The sequence below is a fragment of the Castanea sativa genome, chromosome 2 (assembly GCF_040712315.1).
Source record: "Castanea sativa cultivar Marrone di Chiusa Pesio chromosome 2, ASM4071231v1".
NCBI classification, from domain to species: domain Eukaryota; kingdom Viridiplantae; phylum Streptophyta; class Magnoliopsida; order Fagales; family Fagaceae; genus Castanea; species Castanea sativa.
The window spans coordinates 38950949-38973043 of record NC_134014.1 but is presented as its reverse complement, the minus strand read 5'-3'; the positions used below and the strand labels follow the sequence as shown (position 1 = coordinate 38973043).

Here is a 22095-nt window from a genome sequence, read left to right as displayed (position 1 = left end):
CACACATTCAAAGCACGTCTATTTAAATGATTCACATTTGCTTGATGCGTCTATATGAAGTGGTAAACACAATTTAGGAAGAGCATAATACACCAATATTTTAAATTCTGTTAACTTGTCAGCAAATAGCATCTGTAAAAGACTAAACAACCAAAAATAACATTATTAGTAGTATTAAAAAAAGGTAGCGTCATGTAAAGAAATAACAGACTTCAGATAAAATCAATGAAGGAAAAAATAAATACCTATGTCCAACCTTGATTAATTTATTGAGGATCCATAGTTGACCCCCAAAATTTGGCACTATGGCTTTGTTGTTGTAACTTGTCAACAAATAAATTTTATTTACATAATTGTTGAATACTATACACTTGAAAATGTACTGTCAACAATACAAAAAAGTTCTTGTTACAAACTGTTGCTATCAACAATTTCTCTGATAAACAAATAGCAAAGCTCAACCTTAACATGTACCTGCTTGTTTTCTGACTGATTAAGGTGGAAATACAGTTTTAGCTTTGCATGATCTCTCACAAATCTTCGACATACAAATTTTGACAGCAATCTTATCCAAATGGCAACCCAACACTTCTCATCCGACAGCACTAGAATTCTTATAGATGAACAGGAGTTTTTCAGATCCACTCTTAAATTAAAGTACCTTTCCATCAAGTTGCTCACTTTAAAGACTCTGAACCAGAAAGAGCCGATAGCTGCTTACTTTTGTCCAATTATCAAGTTACAGATTGGAGGAAAATCTTAAGAAACCTATAACAATGCTGTATATTTCCACCACAAATCACCAGTTAAGAAAGACCCAAGTAAACTATCAAATGTTGCACTATATTCAGGATGAAGAAAGCAGAATGCACTGCATCAGGGAGAAAGCATAGTTCAACTACTTGTCAAAGCATAAGTTTCAACATAGCATCATAGAAACTTATGCTTCGCCAGGGTCATCTATCATCTCATTTCTGTTCCCTCCAAGCAATGGCTTCATGTTGGCCTTCTCAACCGTAGAGACTTCATTTTCATCACCTACATTAAACTTGTCCACACTTTTCAGGAAGATCCCTGTAAAAGTAATACAATTTTCATTAAACTCCATATTATTTAGTTCTCATCAACAATCAGATAAGTTTTCATTGACTTTCTTATCCAGTCATCACATTCCTGGGCTTGAAAGATGTATGATGGAACATTATCAAAGATTAACTATGTTGCTCAAAATAGATAACTTGCGGATGAATGAATAAACAACAGTACAACTCTCTATTTTCTTTGTACAAAATAAATGAATTGTACAATTTACCATGCCATGAATTTTTCTTTTTACTGAATTAGTGACAGTATTTAGTCCAAAAGTGGTACATCTTTCCAAAGCTGTATCAGCCAGTAAATAAATTTATGTTTCTTTTGAAGGTCATCAGGAGCAAAGGAAACTGCTGTGGAATACAAAATTCAAAATATTGAGCAAACATGAGTAAGCAGTGAAATTTAGTTCAGCTTTATTTGAGAAAGATGAAACCTGAACAAATTTTACAAATACTGGAAAGGTTGAAAAGAGATAAAACAGTGAAACATTATATAAGTTAAAAATAGTAGTAAGATAAAAAAAAAAAAAAATAAAAAATGCAAGCAGAATCTAAGAATAAGGCTTGATGGCCTTGAGATTTAATAGAAGTAATGGCCCTAGATAGAGCAGAATGAGAGTTTAACAATAATTTAGCACCCTACAAAGTTAAGGTAAGGCTTCTTCTACTAGAATTATCCAGAAGTTGCTCAAAACACACTTGGCACAATACATCTTTATCTTGCTTATTGGAGTCTTAACAGATTACACTTGAGAAGTCAAATTAGAACAGGCATATCTGGTAAGCGTGGCTTGGATAAATACTGAAAAACAATTTGTGGTATCTTAAGAATGAATGCTCATGCTGATAGCTTCAAACTCCACCTTTTTTTCTTTAATTAACTTCAAAATCAGTAGCTTCACATTACTGAGAAAGCTTCTTAAAGTATATGAAGCCAATCATGATTCTGGAAAACAAAGTGATTTACTATAAAAAGATCAGACAAAATTTGGCTCCAAATATGTTTGGAGCCTTAGGCTTCAACCCCTAATGGGAAGATGACATGTGTCCCTGTCAACTCACTTAACCCAACCAACTAAGTGAGTCATGTGCATTGCACATGACAAGGACACATGTTATCTTTCTATTGGGGGTTGAAGCCTAAGGCTTCAAACAGGTTTGGAGCCAAACCTTTCCAAAAAATTAAATCTTATCTGTGCTGAACAGATACAGCAGCCTTGAGAGTAGCCGCTTCAGGCAGAAAACAATAATATTTAAGACTATCTATCAAACTCCATCTACCCCACCAGGACTGTACTTTGACCCGGATCAAAACAGGGTAATCGCCTTTACACGTATTTACGTATATATACAACTAATGCATGCTATATTGAATTTTAAATTTCTTCTTTAAATTTTTTAAACTTAAGTTCACTATGAAAAAACAAAATATTGGAGGCTTCAATTGAAGCCAAAGGTAGAAACACTTATATCATCACCTCTGCACAAGCTGTTTAACTGATTCTCTGTCACTCACCTATAAGCCATATCCCAGCAGCAATAAACAGAATGGATGTCAGAATAAGTGCTGTTTCCCTCCAATTGTTAACATAATCCTGTGTATGACATTTATTAGAGCCAAGATGATGCCATCATAAAATATTTGAAGACGGGATAGAGGCTAAGGATGCAAAGCAGGAAGGGAAACCAAACTAGAAGCCTTTGCCACCCCAAGCTGAAGAAAGGAATTGCAAGGGCATTATCAAACAGTGAAAATAATGATTTTACTAAGAAAAAAGGTTGTATACAGTGCACAAGGCTCTATGTTTTTGCGAGGTTTGAGAGGTGGTTGATAGGCTGCCTTACCTCCAGAGATGAACAAAATGAATTAAATTTAAAAAAAAAAAAAAAAATTCAGCATATAAACAAAAAGCATCCAAATGTGGAGTTGTTATCATGTTATGAAGTGATGAGGTTTTCAATAGTGTGGGAGCTCGACAAAGAAACCTCCACAACCTTGAAATAAAAAGGAGGTGCATTTAATTTTCCTGACCACATTTAATAAAACCACAGGTTTGGTTAGAGTAAGTTTTTCATGATCAGGCTGAAAGACATCCTACTTTAACCAGATATACAAGCCTAAGAATTTCTTAAATGTGTTTTTCTAGCCTCCTAATTTCTAAAACCTCCACTGGGCCATCTCTGCTCCACTATTTTGTACACATGCAAATGGCTTATGGGACATTAGAATATTTTTATTTTTTTTAAAGTAATTTTATCAATAAAGGATAGCTCTAAAAGAAGAGATTCCTAAAAATTATGACATATTACAGTTTTCCCCCTTAAGTATAAGGTAGTTGTAATGTCCGCACTTTAGTTTAAAACATTACAATGTCCCCAATCTCTCCACTCCACCAAAATTGGGACATTACAGAATGTCATAAGCATCATTTCTTAAGTACCCAGAGAGGTACCCAGAGAGTAACTTTTATGTTTATGAAAAAGGTCCAGATTTCATATGAATTATCAACCTAATGCTCACTAATACCACATCTAAAAACTACTTTTTCCAAAAAAATAATTTAATTAGGAAGCCACAAAGGACCAAAAAAGTAGCAAGATTATTTGTCCAAAGTGGAAGATGCAGGATGCTACACCTTTCAGCACAAAATAGATCATAAAACAATGAATATTATTTAATTATTTATTGGAACAATTTATGCATGTTAAGGAGACAACCTTATATCAATGACATTATTCTCCCCTTCCTCTAAGATGTGAATCAAGAGAGTTTTGAAGACACACCTGAAGGACCCCAACAAGAGGTGAGGAAGGCACATCACCAAAGATGTGGATTGAAACAGTTGACATAGCCATAGCTAATGGCCTCAGACTTGGTTTGACACAATGGAGACACACATAATTAACAGGAGCCTGCAAAAGCAAAGAGTTTCAGTGAAGGAAAGGTGAAAATCAAATTTCAAAATATTATTTCAGAATAAAATCATTCTAAAAATTACTGTCAACTTGCACTTGTTTATATATATATATATATATATATATATATATATATATATATACACACACATATATAAATCAGCCATTAAGTAAAGAACAACTGCAAGCCCAGCTAATATGACAATCAAATTTTTAACCAAATTCACAAAATTATAAATTTACCTGTGTGGCAAACACTAGTAGCTCACCCACTGAGAAAAAAGGTATAAAACCATACAAGCTTCTAAAACAGAAGGCACTGAAGCAAAAAATTGCACCTAGAAATGTAGCTCCAGAAAGAAGCTGTTGCAGGAATAGAGAAAGTTAGAATATAATAAATAGTACACAAGTTATTGTCAGAAAATTCAGATATTAAAAATGCACAATGAAAATTTTACATTTATAACACAAAGCAGATGACAATCTCCCTCAGTGCACGTACACAAATACAGAAGTCACAAAATCATTTTCTGTATAAAACTTGGCCTCTTTCAGGATTATATTATAAATAAGATATTAGATATCACAATAAAAATTTGCAGAAACAAGTTAATTTAAAATAAAGAAATAAAAAATAATATGAGCTTTCAACAAATAACTATTGAAAATCAATTCAAAGTTTCAAACTAATTATGTTGTACATAACCAAAACCAGAAATAAATAAAAAGATTAGGAAATGCTTAGTAAGAAACCTACAGCATTTACTTGCTCAATAATAAAGTGAATGTCTGTGTTTTCATGTGCGTACATGTGAACATAGGATATGAAAGAAAATTAAAATCCTAAATACCCGTCAAAATCAAAATATACAAACATGCCCAGGAAAATGGTATTTAAGAAAACAAAAATGAAAAACATAACCCCCCCCCCCCCCCACACCCCCCCCAAAAATATATATATATATATATAATAAAACTTATGCAAGCTCAAAAGCAACTAACAGTGAGATTTGGGGTGGAAATTGTAAAGCTTTTTCAAACTTTTGCAATTATTGCAATGAACATCATGGCTCAAGTAAATTATCCGCAAATCCATTAAATGAAAAGTTCAAGCATTTATGCAAGTATGCAACATCAACAAACATTATATTTGTCCAAGTGTTCTTATGGAAAGGTTGAATAATGTCTTATTACTCACAATTGTAGTACAAACTTAAAATTACGTTGTAATCAGCAGCTGGGATATCTAAGAATGCATGAATATGTATTTCAAGAGCCATTCACCTGCATATTCCTTAGATGCGACATAACTCACCTTAAAAGCATTAGAGATTGTAGCACCCATATAATCCAGGATGAGGCCTCCAGATAACGTCCCAAAAATTCCACAAACGATAGTGATCCCTCCAAACAACAAATCTGCATCACTCTGCCAAGAGTCTCAATTAACCACGAGGTAGCTATTATCACTAAAGGTCAAATTTAACTGAGAAATTTTTTTTCCAGATGAAAGGATAATAAATGGAAGTTAATATTATAGTTATACCATATGATAAATGTTATAACCAGCCTTCGGTCCCCAGTATGAGTATGCTCCAATGACAAAGTTGTATGCTATGTAACCTGCCAACCAAATGGAAAAGAGAATAATAACAACATAAACAAATATTTAATATATAAGATAAGTAACCTGATAGCCACCACTCTATTAGAAACTCCAAGTGAAACTAACAAAGATCATGATCACAAATATGAGCTCATTTTGAGTTGATACTTTTTATCTAAATGAAGAAACTGCAATCTTATGCAGAAAATGAGAAAGTACCTAAAACATTCACAACATAAACTTTATCCAGTAAAAGCACTTTCATGTCTTCTGAAAATCTAGAAAACCGATTCAAAATTCTAAATGCACCCTCTGACCTGAAATACAAAGATGAGGAAACAATTAGATAGAGGAGGATGGTAAGGAGATGAGATGTGTATACTCTTTCTATTTGCAACAAATTTTTACGAGGTGTCGAAAGACATCAAATGGGTTACCAGACATACAAATGCAACTTGAAAAAACTCTTATCCCTTGATATGGATAACTAGGCATAGCAATGGACAAAACAAATAAGAAACCTGCATTGCCATGAACCACCTTAATGGTACAGGCCAGACTGAAACTTAAAGCAATTAAGCTCAATCATAGTCGTATAAATTACCACTTTTTCCAAAAGTTTAACTTGAGGAGAAAATGTGAATTTAATCATTATTCTCATAGAAGCATTATGTTATTTGTTTCTTTTCCTAGAGACACTAACAGGTCAATTATCTTTCTTATACTTATAGCTGAAGTTCTGTCTTTCAACATGCACTGTTAACTATACTCACCAAAAACAAAAAAAAATTTCTAAGTTTGAGGTGCTTTGACGATGATGAGTCTTCAGTGAGGACAAAATGCATATTTGGTACTTAGATTTTTTGTAGTGGTGTCTTTCTAAAAAAAATTAAAACATAATAATAATAATTTTTTTTTTTAACTTTTCTTGTTTTGGAACTCTCCCTCTGCTTTTTATAAAATTAGTAGTTTTAGTTCCTTTCCCTTCACTGTCTATATATTTCTAAAAAGAGGCATAATCCAATTTTCCTCATGTTAGCAAATGCCAGTACATATACAGCCATATGTAAGTATAAAAGAGGCATGGAGAAGCACAGATGCAAGAACCACTTACTCAGAACCTTTATCAGAGGCTTGAGCCATGATACCTTCAACACGAACCGCAGCACGACCATTTATATCTGAGACCTCTGAATCTACAGTTGGGAACTAATTAGCACTCAGTGAAGAAGCTTTATATCTTAGAAAACCATAATGAACAGTTCTATCATAAAAAATAAAAATAAAAATTGAAAATGTAAAGAACCAAGAAGCACAGAACTATGTTGCAAAGATAAACACCTCCAATGTGATGCAACCAGCTAGATATGATTTTTCAAATTAATATTTCTTGAAGTCTGGTCAGTTTATTGTTTAGTCCTTTATGTTATAGTTTGTGTAGAATTTAAGTCAGTCAATAAGCCCTAATTTCAGTCAATAGTCTTTTATGACTTTTTGATTGCGTGCTCATGGAACTAGTGAGAATAATTACTATGCAAGCTGTCATTAGAAAATGTAGTGCTACTTATATGTCAAGTATGGGCTAATGTAAGCCATCTTTTACCAATTAATATATATATATATATATTTTAGAGAATCATTCTCTACAGCCCTATTTTGGGTTTGTTTCTTCATCTACTCTTTCTATTCTCATGTTTTTCATTGATCTAAATTTGTTCTAGCAACCATTGGTTACTGTGGACTGCATCATTTGGAATCAGAGCTATTGGGATTAAGTATGATTTTTGTGAATATGGCAGGTTGTGGATGTGGCAGACAGCCTACAGGTCATCCAGTTGATCCCTGTTTGGGATGACACAAGAAGGGAGATGAACATAAAGCTCGAATTAACAGAATTCAATGGTAATTTTCAAGCTAAGGAAGTCTTTCCTGTGGATTTACTTTATTCATGTACTGTTGTGAGGTCGATGGAGGGATCAGCTCAAGGAAAGTTGAGTTGACCTGTTTTAACAGCTTTCCACTTCCTTGGCTTATTGTCTTCCAAACATATTTCAAGACATGAGGAAAATACTCTAAAGAAGGCATTATTGTGGATTGGAATTCTCCACCAATCTATGACAAGTACCCTGATGACGATTATGAATTGTGCAAACAAGTTGAGGGTGATGATGAGACTTTTTTTGTTCAAATACAAAAAGTTGTTGATTTTACAAAAGAGAATTATTCAAAGGTAAGATTCAGTGCTGTAGCCATAGAGCAATTGGGTGTCAAGACATTATCTCTTGAAAAGCAAAATCCACATGTTGATTTTCTTGGGTTGACAAATATATATATTTCCTGATGATAAGTTAAATATTGATTTTGGTCCATCAATGGAGATTAAGGGTCCTTGTCCAAAAAAGATAAGTGAAGCTTGTGTGCCATGTGAATCAAAAGGGAAACGAAATCTAGGATCAATGGATGAATATGCTAATTTCTTAGCATTAGTCTCATGTGCTACACTATGCCAAAAAAAAAAAAAAACAAATTACAAATAAGAATTTGTTCAACAAGGTTTATCATATGTGAGAGAAGATTGACAAGTAGCATGTTGATTCCACTTTTATCGCTTGAGAAAAAAAAAGATGGAAAGGAATGATTGGACATCCAATATATCAAGGGAAAGATCTGAACTTGAACTCAAGATCGAGTTTTCTGAAACCAAGGGAGACTGCTGTGGCCAGCTAGATATGATTTTTCAAAGCTGTCTTTAATATTTCTTGGAGTCTAGTCAATAAGTCCTAATTTGGGTTAGTCAATAAGTCTTAATTTGAGTCAATAGTCTTTTATGACTTTTTGATTGCATGATCTTGGAACTAGGGAGAGTCATTATTATGCAAGCTGTCATTAGAGAATGTAGTGCTATTTATATGTCAAGTATGGGCTAATGTACGGCATCTTTTACCAATTAATATATCTATTTTAGGGAATCATTCTCTACGGCCCTATTTTGGGTTTGTTTCTTCATTTACTCTTTCTATTCTCCTATTTTTCTTTGCTTTAAATCAGTTCTAGCAGCCATTGGTTTCTGTGGACTGCATCACAATGATGTCCACAAAATCAAGATTTGTTAATATCAATAGACAGGAAAGGAGAGTGAGTATGTGTATGCGCACAAGAGAGAGAGAATATGACCTAGAACTTATAGGCCCTTTTTTTTATAAGTACTAGAGCTTATATGCCCTTACACAGAGCAGACTAGCAAAAGAATTCAAGTGGATCCAGCTAAATCTAGTTGGCACGACACTTTACTGAGTGTATTAGTTATATAATATCACCACCAGAAACTTGCCTGCACTTACATCCTAGGCACACAAATACTGCATTACAATAAATCGGCATCAAAAAGTGCTTCCAAATCCGTTCTGTAAAACGTATGCTTCCTAAACACACACATACAAAAAAAATTTTACAAATTACAACGGTTTACCCGCTTCACAATTTAATCCCTGAATTTTTGAATTTGTCACTAAGCTACGCTTAAGTTTGTACTAAAATGGAATAATTAGGGTTCCATCCAAATTAACTGATTTTTCACACATTTATGTGTACAATTTTCTGAGTGTAGCTTGAGAAAAATACCCTGTCTAAATCAACCCTTATTTGAAAAATTACAAAATACCCTTTGTGGTTAAACTATTTTGTAAGTAGTCCTTCAAATTTCAAAAGTTATCACTAAAATACCTTATAGATTGGACTAAACTGAACTCATTAATTTTCTCTTCATATCTTCCTTCTCTGTCCTGAAATTTGACCCCCTCCTTATGTTCATCATGTTCCCTCCCACCTCGCCGAAGAGAAATCAAGGAGTGGGTAATGGGTTTGGGTTTCAAGATTTGGGTGACCAACCCTTGATTTATTAAAAAAGGGGCAGCAGCTTGAGGATTTTGCAATCTAAGGCAACTCTTGTTTAATTGGGTTCACAGATCAAATGGATCATCAGTTTGGTGGCGGCATCAACAGATGAATGGATCAGCTTTAGACATTAATGGTTGAAGGGCAGGATTTATAGTAGTAGGTTAGGGTTGATTTTGGTGTTCCATGGTGTAGGCTATGGGCGTTGGGTTCTAAAAAGGCACCAATGGGTTTTGGGCAGCTATGAGGTCTTGAAGAGTGGTGAGAATTCAGGAGACCATACGCCAGCAATAGACAGCAATGGAAGATGGCAATGGGGTTGGTCATGAGGAATTAAATATTTGCTCAAGTGATAAATATACTGCAAATTTATTAAGGTTAAATTGCATATTTAGTCCACAACCCTTAACCTTTGTTTCAAAATCATCCCTATACTTCAAAATGTTTTAAAAATGGTCCACATTGTCAACTAAAAACTGATGGATAGAAAATGCTGGCATACTTTTTTTTGATAGGTAATAAAAATGCTGGCATACTAAATGGGATTCATGAAACCAGTGTCACTTTGATGATGTGGAGCCTACGGTATGGCATGAATTTCATTTGCCAAGTCAGAATTTTCAGTCCATTAGATGATGATAAAGACCAGTTTGAAAGTATAAGGTCTAATTTCTAAAGTGAAACATTTTAAAGTATAAGGACAACTTTGAAATGAAGTTCAAAGGTTGATGACCAAATATGCAATGGCGTTTTCACTTTAGTGCAAACTAGAGGGTGGTTTAGCGTCAACTTCAAAAATTGATCTCTAGCTGCAGGCCTTATTTTCCTTAAAAAGCATGTTGCGGGTCAAGTGTCAGGTTTAAGGAAATTCTAACAGAAAAACCAACCTGACCACATCTTTAATTTATATTTATCTCTTCTTTTTCTTTCCATTTTTTGGCTAAGGTAAGCTTGTTGTTAACTGAGAATCTAACCTTATCTCTTATTATTATTCCTATCTTTCTTTTTCTCATTTTTAATAGATTACCCCCTCTCTCAGACTCTCATCTCCCCTCAATCTTCATTCAAGTCATGAGTCCATGACTTTTCTCTTAATCCATGGTGTGTGTTTTGCAACTCAACTCTCACCCGCCTCACATACTGGTAAATCTGTGTCTTTTCTCTTCTTAAACTATGTTTTTCTCTCAGCTATTCTCTGTAACTCTATGATTTGTGGTGGTTTTGGGTTCTCATGACCTTGGGTTCCCCAGGCATCACATGATGCAAGCTCCAATCTGTGTCTTTTTTCTTCAACAAAAGCCTTGACTTTAGAGCTTCACAAGTTGGCATAGCGTGGCTTTGGAGTTTCCAAAAAAATAATAAAATCAAATGGTTTTTTTTTTAATTTTTTTTTTAAATTATGACTTGGTATTTGATTGTAATACTGAAATGTAATGGTTATTTTAATTTTACTTTTTGATGAGATTGAAATTAGATCTGTGTAAATAAAAAATTTATAATTTTAGATTTTTTTTTCTCAATAAATTAGATCCTTTTTTTTATGGTTATTTTACAATAACAACCTAGCCTTATTCCCAAACTTTTGGATCAACTATGGATTCTCAACAGATTAGTCAAAATAGGCCACATAGTTTATTACCCACCACTCTATTATATCCAAAATCATACCCTTTGTTACTTTCTTAATTGACATGTCCTTTTTTACCACTAATAATGTTTTTTTTTCTTCTTCTACCAACTTAAATCATCTCACTCTTTCTAACTAGTGCATTAATCACTCTCCTCTGAATATGACCAAACTATCTTAAGCAACTCCCCCTCATATTTTTGTTAGTGGGGACAACCTCATCTTTTGTTTTCTGCTTTTTGATGAGATCGAAATAAAATCTTGTAAATCTTAGATTTATAAATTAAATGTATTTTTTACTCACAAAATTAGATTTTTGTTTTTGGAGTAAATGTCTATGTAAACATGTTATAAACAATGAACTGCCTAGGGCTCAACCATCCACCAAGTGGTCAGCTACAGACAATTTTGCCTGATCCGTCGATTGACAACAGGTGGGAGATTTCTATGAGCACCCCCTAGGGAGAGGGGGTAAATAAGAATTATTCTGTCACCACACTATTAAAGACCACTCTTCAATTAAGCATAATAAGAACTTATCCAAAAAAAAAGCATGATAAGAACTAGATTATAGTTTCTTGCAAGAATGAAATTGTATGAGCAGTGGACAACAACAACAAGAACAAAAGTGATAACAATAAAAATAAATAAAATAAAAAAAAGAGACAAAATATGCAATACCTTCAATTACAGGTGAAGCAATTTCAACAGATGTTGATGATGTTTTTGATTCAATAGGAGAAAAGCCTGTGGGTACAAGTTCAATACCATTACCAAGTAAATATTAAATACACACACACATATAGAGTGATGCATCCCAAAAGAAGTACCTTTTAGTTGCAAAGGTTTCATCACAAAACCAAAAACAGCAAATGGAAGCATAAAAATGGCCTCTATCCAAAATGCATATCGCCAATTCAAATAGTCTCCAACCTAAAAATTAGCAAAATCAGAAGCCTATAATGATCACACATATCCAGAGTCTAATAAAAAAAGATGCCACCAAGTGAACCAATATAAAAAATGTCATTAAAACAGATTAAAATTTAGGAGAGACAAAGAGATAAGAAGAGTGCAGATTCTTGGACCTTTTTAATCTTGATTACTGAAACCAAAATCACATAAATCAGTGAAGGTTCTCTGATCTAATAAATCTGATAATCCATTACTAACTGCCAAATAGTAGAAAACTAACCCTATCATCTTAACAGGGATAGTCTGTCACGAAACCAAAACAGGGGCCAAACACCAGTTTGGAGTTTTGTGGGAACCTTCAACAGAAGGGAGTACTAACATATACAGCTTGCAGGAAAAAACACAACAGTGCTTTCTCCTTTTGGTTCATTGGGAGAAAGGGGGAAATAGAAAAGGTGAAGGCAGGAGGGCTAGGGCTCCAGATAAAGAGCAAACAGCAAGCCATTCAGTACTAATTAGAATAGGAAACAGACTTCAGCAGTGGTATTATAGGCCAACCAAATTTGCAGGTAATGAAGGAAAGGGCTATTCACAAAACAATTTTACTTGAACACCATTAGTAATCACCTCATCCAAAACTTATCAGTTGACATGGTGTAGCATTTAAAGAATATTATAAAAAATTGCATATATATTTTTAAAAAATGTAATCAACATTGTGTAGCATATAAGGCAAATTTTTGTAAGCTAAATAAGGACAATCAAACCCACCTTCACAAACAAAGACAAAAGAAGTTGCAATTTTAACAAAAAGAGAATCATAGATACAGATTCTGGAGGTTTAGCTACCCAAATATGAAACTTACCAATCCACCATAAACATAGCCTAGAGCAACTCCAGCTGGTATACACATGTAAAATGTTGCAAGCCATGCTGTTTTCTGGTGCCATGACAAAGAATTATATAAAATAAATGCAAAATCAGCGGATAAATAAATAGAAAATTCATAGAAATTCTAAAAGTTCAATAATAACTTAAAAATAGAAACTAAAATATGAAGCAAAATCAAACAAACCTGAGCAGCAGGAGCATGGTCATCTATAAATGGAGCAGCAAGACTTATGAAAGAAGCCTCTCCGACACCAACCAGCCTAGACAGACAACGCACACATTAAAATTCACAATCTAGCACATGAAGGTGACAAAAGGCACTAAAAAAGTGCAGTTCTTGAAGGCAACAGTTTTGTTAAACTTACATGCGACATATTGCGATGGACCAAAAATCAATGGAACAACCACACCCAGCTACAGCCAATGTCCAAACAGATAACCCAACTCCAATAAGCCTAAAGGGATTGTGGCTGCAAGTGCAATGATGTGTTATGTATAAGAACTTGGATCCCAATAGGGTAAATGATAAGACACTGATATTATTTTCGTGAGCAACTTATATACTATAGAAGGTGTTCACCTTTTTGACAAGGATGCAAATATTGGAGATGCCACAAGAAGTCCTACCATAAATGCAGAAGAAAGAACACCATCTTCAAAATTGCTCAATTTGAATTCTCCCCTACAAGAATAATGATACGATAAGCCAAAGAAGACCAAGATTTTAAGAAAACAAATTCTATAGCATATCATAGCATATAAAAATTTAATTTAAAAAAAAAATCTATAGCATATGAAGCTTCAACTACTAGTCGTAATGTTGGAAGAGGATGATTGTAAATTTCAGCCAATAGATTAAGAACAGTTACATCTTCTCCCAAAATTTAGAATCTCATGGTGGTGTGGGTGTAGGGGAGGAATGATTGCAGTGTGTGTTCATGCATGAAGGCTGCCAGCCTGTCCATGTACCCATCAGCAGTAAATCTTACTTTTTTTTTTTTTTTGATAGTTAAGAAAAAAGTATATTCAAAAACCACTAGATGCAAAGAAGCACCAACACAACAGAAGTACAAAAAAGATGAAAAAGCAAAGACATAAAAAGACATTAAATACAAAGAAAAAGGGAGCTAAGGAATAAAGGAATAGAGTCACTAGATGTGAGTCCCCAAGCCCTAACCCAATCAAACAGGGAACTAGAAAAGGGAGCAAGCAGTTGGTCCTCAGATCTATCCAAATCCTCAAACGTCCGCCGATTGCGTTCCCTCCAAATACACCACATCAAACACAGCGGAACTAGGTTCCAAATGTAAGATGAATGTTTCCCCAACCAATTCCACCAACTAAAAAGAAAATCTTGCACCGTACATGAGGGAACCCATGAGATCCCAAAAATCATAAAGACAAAACACCACAACTGATAAGCCTTCCCACAATGTAACAACAAATGATCCACTGTCTCACCACAGCAACGACACATAATGCACCAGTCAACGAAATCAAAGCCCCTTAGTCTCAAGATATCTCCCGTGAGGATCCTATCCCATGCGGCTATCCAAACAAAGAAAGAGACATGCCAGGGTGCCTTAACCTTCCAAATACCTTTCCATGGAAAAGCAACAGAAAAAGAGCCATGTAACTTATGTTAAAATGAGCGGATAGTAAAATCACCGTTTTTTGTCATTCTCCATTTCAACCGATCACCATCCATCACGGAAGGTAAATTGGACACCAAGAAACGAAAAAAATCATCCACCATATCTGCCTCCCAATCATTAGGACCCCAAATGAAACAAACATCCCAAGTTCTCCTATCCCCTACTCCTTGACAAATCAAAGATGATTCTACAGATGCCTCTCTGTTTGCAGCAAAATTGTACAAGACTGGAAAAGCCAAATGGAGAGGAAGATCTCTGCACCACCTATTTGTCCATAATTTCACTCTATCCCCCACCCCAACCTTCTACTGGACATATTTGTTAAAAACTTCCCAACCCATCCGGATACTTCTCCACAAACCACACCCATGAACACCCTTCCCAACTTAGAGGTCCACCTCCACCCCTCCCCCTCCCCCTCCCCCAATTCTTCCCCAAATTTCAAAGCTACCACCCTCCTCCAAAGCCTGTTCTACTCGATCCCAAAACGCCAGAACCACTTTCCTAATAGGCAAACACACCTTATCCCAACCCAATAAATGTGTCTTAGAGTCACCCCACAAGAAGTCCCTTTGAAGCTTCCAATTTTGTTAGCCACATGTGTAGGAACGGTGAACAAAGATAAAAAATAGGTGCGAAGATTAGATAGCGTACTTTTAAGCAGAGTCAACCTACCGCCTTTTGATAAATACAACTTCTTCCACCCTGCCAACTTCCGTTCAATTTTCTCCAAAAATAGGGTTCCACATAGAAGGGGACTTATGGGGCGCCCCCAACGGCATACCAAGATACGTCATTGGCAAGGCCCCAACCCTACAACCCAAAATCTCTACCAAAGCCTACACATTATTTACCTCCCCTATAGGAACCATCTCACTTTTAGCTACGTTAACCTTCAAACCAGTCACAGCCTGAAAACAAAGTAGCAGCAGTCGAACATGTAGGACTTGCTCCACCTCTGCACCACAAAACAAAACAGTATCATCCGTAAACAGCAAATGAGAAACACATTCCCCTCTACCCCTCCTACCATCCGCCCTAAAGCCACTAAGTAAACCTGCCCCCTCCATTCTCTTCACCATCTTACTAAACACCTCCATCATGACTAAAAATAACAAGGGAGATAACGGATCTCCTTGTCTCAAACCTCTAGAACTATCAAAGAAGTCAGCTGGAGACCCACTGACCAACACAGAGAACTGCATTGTAGAGATACAAGTTCGAATCCAGCTACACCATTTCTCCCCCAACCCATTTTCTTCAATAACTTCAAAAGAGCCTCCCAATTCACATTGTCATAAGCTTTCTCAATATCTAACTTACAAATCACCCCCGGAATCTTACTCTTCATTCTGCTATCAACACATTCATTGGCAATGAGAACTGAATCGAGGATCTGCCTACCTCCCACAAGACTATTCTGAGATTCAGATATCAGTTGATCTAACACCATCTTCAATCTATTTTCCAAAACCTTGGCCAAGATTTTATATATACTTCCCACCAAACTAATAGGTCTGAAATCTCGAATGTTAGAGGCATCGTTCTTCTTAGGAATCAAAGCTATAAAGGTAGCATTAAGAGATTTCTCGAACTTACAGTGTTGATGAAACTCTTCAAAGACTACCAAAACATCTCTTTCTACTACTTTCCAGCACTGATGGAAAAAGGCCATAGAAAAGCTATCTGAACCTGGAACTTTATCCCCTTCCATATCTCTAACCACTGATAGAATCTCATCTTTCTCAAACCTCCTCTCCAACCAGCCCCTCTCCAACTCCCCTATTTGGTCAAACTCCAGTCCTTCCACAAAAGGTCTCCACTCCTCAGACTCTTGATACAGAGTTTTATAAAATTGAACTACCTGGGCAGCAACTTCTACACCGTCCTCATAAATCACCCCATCCACTTCTAAGAAACTTAGATGGTTATACCTTCTATGAGAATTAGCTATCTTGTGAAAGAAGTTTGTATTATTATCTCCCTCCTTAATGCATAACATCCTCGATTTTTGTCTCCACGAGATCTCCTCTAGAGAAAGAAGATGCTCAACTTGTGCTCTCACTACAGCTTCTGGTATGTGTGCGTTATGCATGCATATATAGCAAGCACAAATCCAACAAGAAGCATGGACACTATGCCCCAAACACTCCTTTTATTTTTATTTTTTTGATAAGTAATAAACTTTATTAAAAAAGATTGCTATGTGCAAGGGCATAAAGTACTCAAAGAATTACAAAAATTATGCACAAAAAAGATAAAGAATCTAGAAACACAGGAATGGAATCACAATGAGTACAGCCCCACACACAAGACCAATCAAATAAAGTGCTAGAAAAAGTTGCTAATAATTGGCTTCTGGTGCATTCCACATCTTCGGATGTACATCAAATTTTATTAAGAGCACCCTGAACACTCAAGCATTTCACAGATGTGAGAATCTTATCAAGAAATAGTAAGATTAATTTATATGATGGCTGGCGCCATTCAGATCAAATCAAATGGCAGCCATTTTAATTTCATATAAGAATGTATATACATAATACCAAACTTTTAGCTTAAATGGAAAATTAAATATATGCATATTGGATGAAGTAGTTATTGCTATTTATTACAATAACGAATCATAGGTTTCACCGAATAACTAAATAAAATAAATGGAACTTACTTGCATGCATGCACACCCACACACACACACACACACACACAAAGTTCTATGAGAGACCTGAGAAAAATTATCAATCTTGAAATGTGATAAAGATTGTATCATAGAAAATGCCAATGCATGCGTACACACATGCACATAAAGTTCTATGAGAGACTTGTCAGATAAAATATGCCACTATGTGTGCATAAGATTACTTCCTCCATCCCCTACTGCTGGTTTTGTTTAGAAAATGCAAGGGAACATCATTTAATGCATTGTCTTTTAAATTAAAATATATAAGTTTCCAAAACAACCAACTTTAATTTAAACTCAAATAAAGAGGAATATTAACCCTTCAAATAATGAAAAGGGTAGTTTGAAAAAAAATTAACATTATCTCCATTGACTTTTCAAAGAGGAAATGGCCATATTTTGGGACATCCCAAAATGGAACAGAAGGCCAACGAAACAGGACAGTGGGATAAATATTTAAACGCAAATATGCAATCAAGCTTATATGGAAGAAGAAGAAGACAAAGTGGCTTGACTTCCTTTGAAATGTAATATTTTCAAGTCAAGAGCTATTAAAATGCTTTTCATATGGGAGTGGAAAAAACACTTTCAATGGCAAAGCATTCCAAAACACATGAGTACCATCAAGAGAGGCTTTTTTCTCTTGGTGTTGAATGGGGAAAATTTTGACAGCAGATGATCTCAAGGAAAGGGGAATAATTATCATGGATTAGTGTTATATGTGTAAGAGCCATGAGGAGTCAATGTCAGATCTTTTCCTTCATTGTGATATTGCTCAGGATTTGTGTTCCTTAGTTTTTTCTTCCTTTGTATACTTCCCATGTATAAGGGTCACACACCTTTTTGTGCTTTTTTAATGAAATTATTACGATATAATGAAAATTTAGAACATAAAAATTTGGTTGGCATTGCATTTATTTTTAGTATTTTGCACCTTATTTGTGTCTTTGGAAATTAAGCATGTGTCTTCATGAGCATGGAAAGAGACAAACACGTAGAGAGGGTGTGGTGGGGAGAGGTTAGAGTACACATCATTCATGAGCTACATCACTATTTGTTGTTTCTTTTTTATGTGAAAATAACACATGCATACAGTGGATCTTGAACCCGCCTTTAACCAAAGTTCATTGGCTTCATGACCGAAAACACTACCCTAGTCTTGGATGAAGATGAGTTCCCCCATATCATTTCAAGTTTTCATTTCCAGAAACTCATTCATAGCCATCTAGGAATTCAAAAAATATTTTATAACGTAATAAATTGCAATAGTTACAAGAGTTATTAATGTTACTAGTAGTTATCATATCTGAAAATAGTATGACATGGGTGATGAATCTTTCTTCTTCTTCTTTTTAAACCCCTTTGCTGGACTGGGAATATGGGACTTTGAATTTATCTACATAGGATTCATGCAAGTCTAACTCTTAGCAAGCACGACATAATGTGTCTCATATTGACTTCATAGTAGGTTAACTTTTTTTTCCCTGATGAATTGTATGTAAAATTTGTAGTTGATAATTACACAATCAAACAAAATAATTACAGTAGATCTTACTGAATTCCGCTACCCGAAGTGCAAGTTCCACTATCCGTGCAAGTCCCAAGACTACCATTTACACCATTGCTTGCTATTGCACCTCGATCCACATAATTTATCATGTTAATTACACAGAAGATCAAGAGTAACCTGCAAACAGAAAATAAATCCTTTATCAACATATGCAGGAGCCAGTTTCCAAAAATCTTCATTTTATTTTTTCAAACAAAACTAAGCATGAAATCCCAATCAGCAAACACTGCAATCCAAGCTGAACTTTAATTCACACAATATTCAGCCTTCCCTTTTTATGATAGCAATTAGTTTCGGACAAATTAAATGTTTGCATTAATCATTCACTCCATTTCCTAAAGAAATTAGCAATAAATACAATACGTTGATGTTAACATGTTTTCTCGGCAACCAAACAGAGGTTAAATTAGAAAACACTGACACGCAAACCCTAGAGATTAGAAGTAGTTGAAAACGAGAATAATTATTTGCAATACAGAAATAGAAAATAGAAGAAGGTCCGAATTGTGTTGTACCTTTTGGGGGTGAACCATGAAGGAGAAGGAGAAGGAGAAGAAGCGGGAGCTGAGTCGTCGTGTTTTAAGGGTTTAGTCTCCATTTCTTGTTGGTCTTCGAGATTGGACTGGTTGGGATGATGGAGTGAATCCATTTCTTTCTTAAGGGGAAAGTTATTTTTGTTGTGATGGATGATTGATTTTTGTTATCTGATGATATATATATACTATTTTGTTGTCTTGTGTTGTGTTGTTCCTTGCTTGGTGTAGTCTTTGTTAAGCAACGAAAGCGTCCTCCAGGGCCAGGCTGCAACTCCGAGTCCAAAGTCCACGTTGCTCCCTCGTGACTCATCCCTCCAACCGATACACTCTCTCCCTAGACTGGTAGGCGTACCAAGAATCTTTTTTCAAATGGCAAATTGCATAATCTAAAGAGGTTTTGGTAATTTCCTTGGGACTAAGGGTGCGTTTGTTTCGACAGTAAAGCAATTCCGGAAAATATTTTCAAGAAAAGAAAATATTTTCCGGAAAGGAAAATATTTTTAGGTGTTTGGTGGCATTTTAAAAAATACTTTGGAAAATATTTTCAGGTGTTTGGTTGTGATCTTGAAAATATTATAGAAAATACATTTTTTACTTGATGCTCACATTTTCTCAACTTCCAATCAAATATTTATCATCATTTCTCAGTAAAATCACAAAAGAAACAAAACCCAAAAAAAAAAAAATCCTAAAATCCGAGAGAGAAGCGGCGCGATCGCGAAGGAGGAGGCGCGATCAAGGATCGCGAAGGCAGCGCGATCAAGGATCCTGGGGTGCGACGGCGCAATCGCGAAGGCTGGGGTGCGTCGGCGCGATCGCGAGGGCTGGGGTGCGTCGGCGCGATCGCGATGCTGGGGTGCGCTATCGCGATCGGTGCTGGGGTGCGACTGCGCAAGATCGCAGTGCCAGGGTGCAACGGCGCGATCTCGCGGTGGGTCATGGCGCTATCTCGCGCTGGGTCATGGCGCGATCTCGCGCCGTTGGTGGGCTGGTAAAGTGGGTCGGAGGTGTGTGGGTGTGGGTTTGTCCAGTGGGCCGGAGCTGTGGGAGAGTGGCGGCGCTCGTCGGACGGTGGGTGAAGCTCGGACCGGCTTGAGGCAGGGAGTGGAGCTTGATTGGAGCTTGACTTGAGGCAGCGAGAAGGCGAGAGGGAAAATGAGGGCTGAATCCAATTGAAGGTAAAATACGAATGGAAAAGGATTTCCGGATCAGAGGCCCTTTTTTACAGTCAAATGTTTGCTATTTTCCATTTGACCAAATTTTCCGCACCTGCCAAACATCCGAAAACGCGTAAAACCATTTCCTGAAATCGTTTACCGTCGAAACAAACGCAGCCTAAAATGAAAATTACCATGCTCCTAGCTCAAAATCAATTGGTATCTTGGAGTATTTTAAATATTATCATGGGATTTGAATTTTGAACATCTTCGTTGAAAACATTAAAAATGGTCAATTAATTAAGCTATAAGGTTATTGTGCATAAACATAATATCATATCATAGATATAAGATCCATTCAGCACATTCCATTGATTGCATACGCATCATATCATATCATATTTTATATTTTTATATATTTCTAAATTACAATTTTTAATGCTTGAAATTTGGGTTATTTCTATTTTGGTATTTTCAATTTGAGATTTTCATTTTTGTTTACTAATTTCGGTTCATTTTCAAAATGGTCACTGCGAAAGTCTATCAATTCATTTTTTTTTCTCTCTAGCTTTATGTCCATAATAATCATTATAGGGTCCTTGGGCCCAGGAATATGTGTAGGGTGGCCCATGAGTATTCTTCGGGTTAAAGGCCCAGTCCGAGGACACTGAACGGTCCTAGGATGTATGAATGTTAACTCATAAATGCAATATTAAATAAACAAGAGATAATGTTTGGGCAAGTATGTACAAGAAGTTGGTCCAAGGAGGATTATGACATCGGCTATGTTCTAGAAAATCCTATAGGTAAGGGTAGACACAGTAAACATAGAAGATAAGAAGAAGGGCGGTGGAATATCTGAGATAAAGCTGTTACCACCGCCCCCACATTGAATGCTCTGCAACTGTTATTCTGGCCGCATTAATGGGAAGCGAGATCTGAATATCAGTGTGGAACTTTGCTCCTATCTCCAAAGACTTCAGGAGAGGTGGATGAGACAAGTATCTAAGCCAGCAATTTAACCATGACGTGGAGGATGAAGAGGAAAGGAAATAGGGAGTATAAAAGAAAGAAGGGACCTTAACCAATGGACCCAGGGAAAAAGGAGAGAAAAAACACTGTAAACCTTACTATCCATAATTGTAATCTATCTTGGGAATTAGTAATATAAGTCATCATCGGCTTGTGTCCGATGATAGGATTTCTTTCATACTCATATAATTAGTTCTTTATATGTATCATTGTGGTCAAAGCCCATCATTTTTGTTATCTAAATATCATTAGAATCTAGATTTCAAGCCCACTCTCTATAAATTTTATTGTAAAAAGGTCTTTCAAGCTCATCCCCTTCTGACTGTGGGTTCGGGCTCGAATTGTGTCCTTACAATCATTGATACAAATGAAATGACACTATTTTGAAAACAAAATCAAACTTAGTAAACTCAAACAAAAATTTTCAAACTTAATAAACCAAACAAACTAAAAACAATCTCAAACTCAAAAGGTAAATATAATTATATATAAAATGAAACGTTGGACCATTTTTTGATTTT

General features: G+C 35.6%; 1 protein-coding gene across 1 annotated transcript; it reads right to left on the bottom strand.

Moving 5' to 3' along the window:
* Positions 1-310: 310 nt before the first annotated feature.
* On the bottom strand, positions 311-19741 carry LOC142624714 (putative sphingolipid transporter spinster homolog 2). The gene is made up of 16 exons (XM_075798432.1): positions 19365-19741; positions 18835-18966; positions 13525-13626; positions 13310-13414; positions 13129-13204; positions 12919-12993; positions 11968-12070; positions 11819-11884; positions 6731-6812; positions 5836-5933; positions 5557-5633; positions 5326-5439; positions 4254-4373; positions 3879-4007; positions 2611-2689; positions 311-1074 (listed from the first exon to the last, which is right to left on the bottom strand). Exons 1-16 carry the CDS (start codon positions 19496-19498, stop codon positions 941-943), a joined length of 1626 nt encoding a protein of 541 aa, XP_075654547.1. The 5' UTR covers positions 19499-19741; the 3' UTR covers positions 311-940.
* Between the last annotated feature and the right edge of the window lie 2354 nt (positions 19742-22095).

What these genes read in the sequence shown, in the direction of transcription:
- LOC142624714 (XM_075798432.1), bottom strand. Translation starts at nt 19,498, where the DNA reads ATGGATTCACTCCATCATCCCAACCAGTCCAATCTCGAAGACCAACAA. An exon ending in TCATGGTTCACCCCCAAAAG is followed by an intron (nt 18,967 to 19,364) that starts GTACAACACAAT and finishes TTCTGTTTGCAG; the next exon opens with GTTACTCTTGATCTTCTGTG. An exon ending in GAAACCTTTGCAACTAAAAG is followed by an intron (nt 11,885 to 11,967) that starts GTACTTCTTTTG and finishes TTGTACCCACAG; the next exon opens with GCTTTTCTCCTATTGAATCA.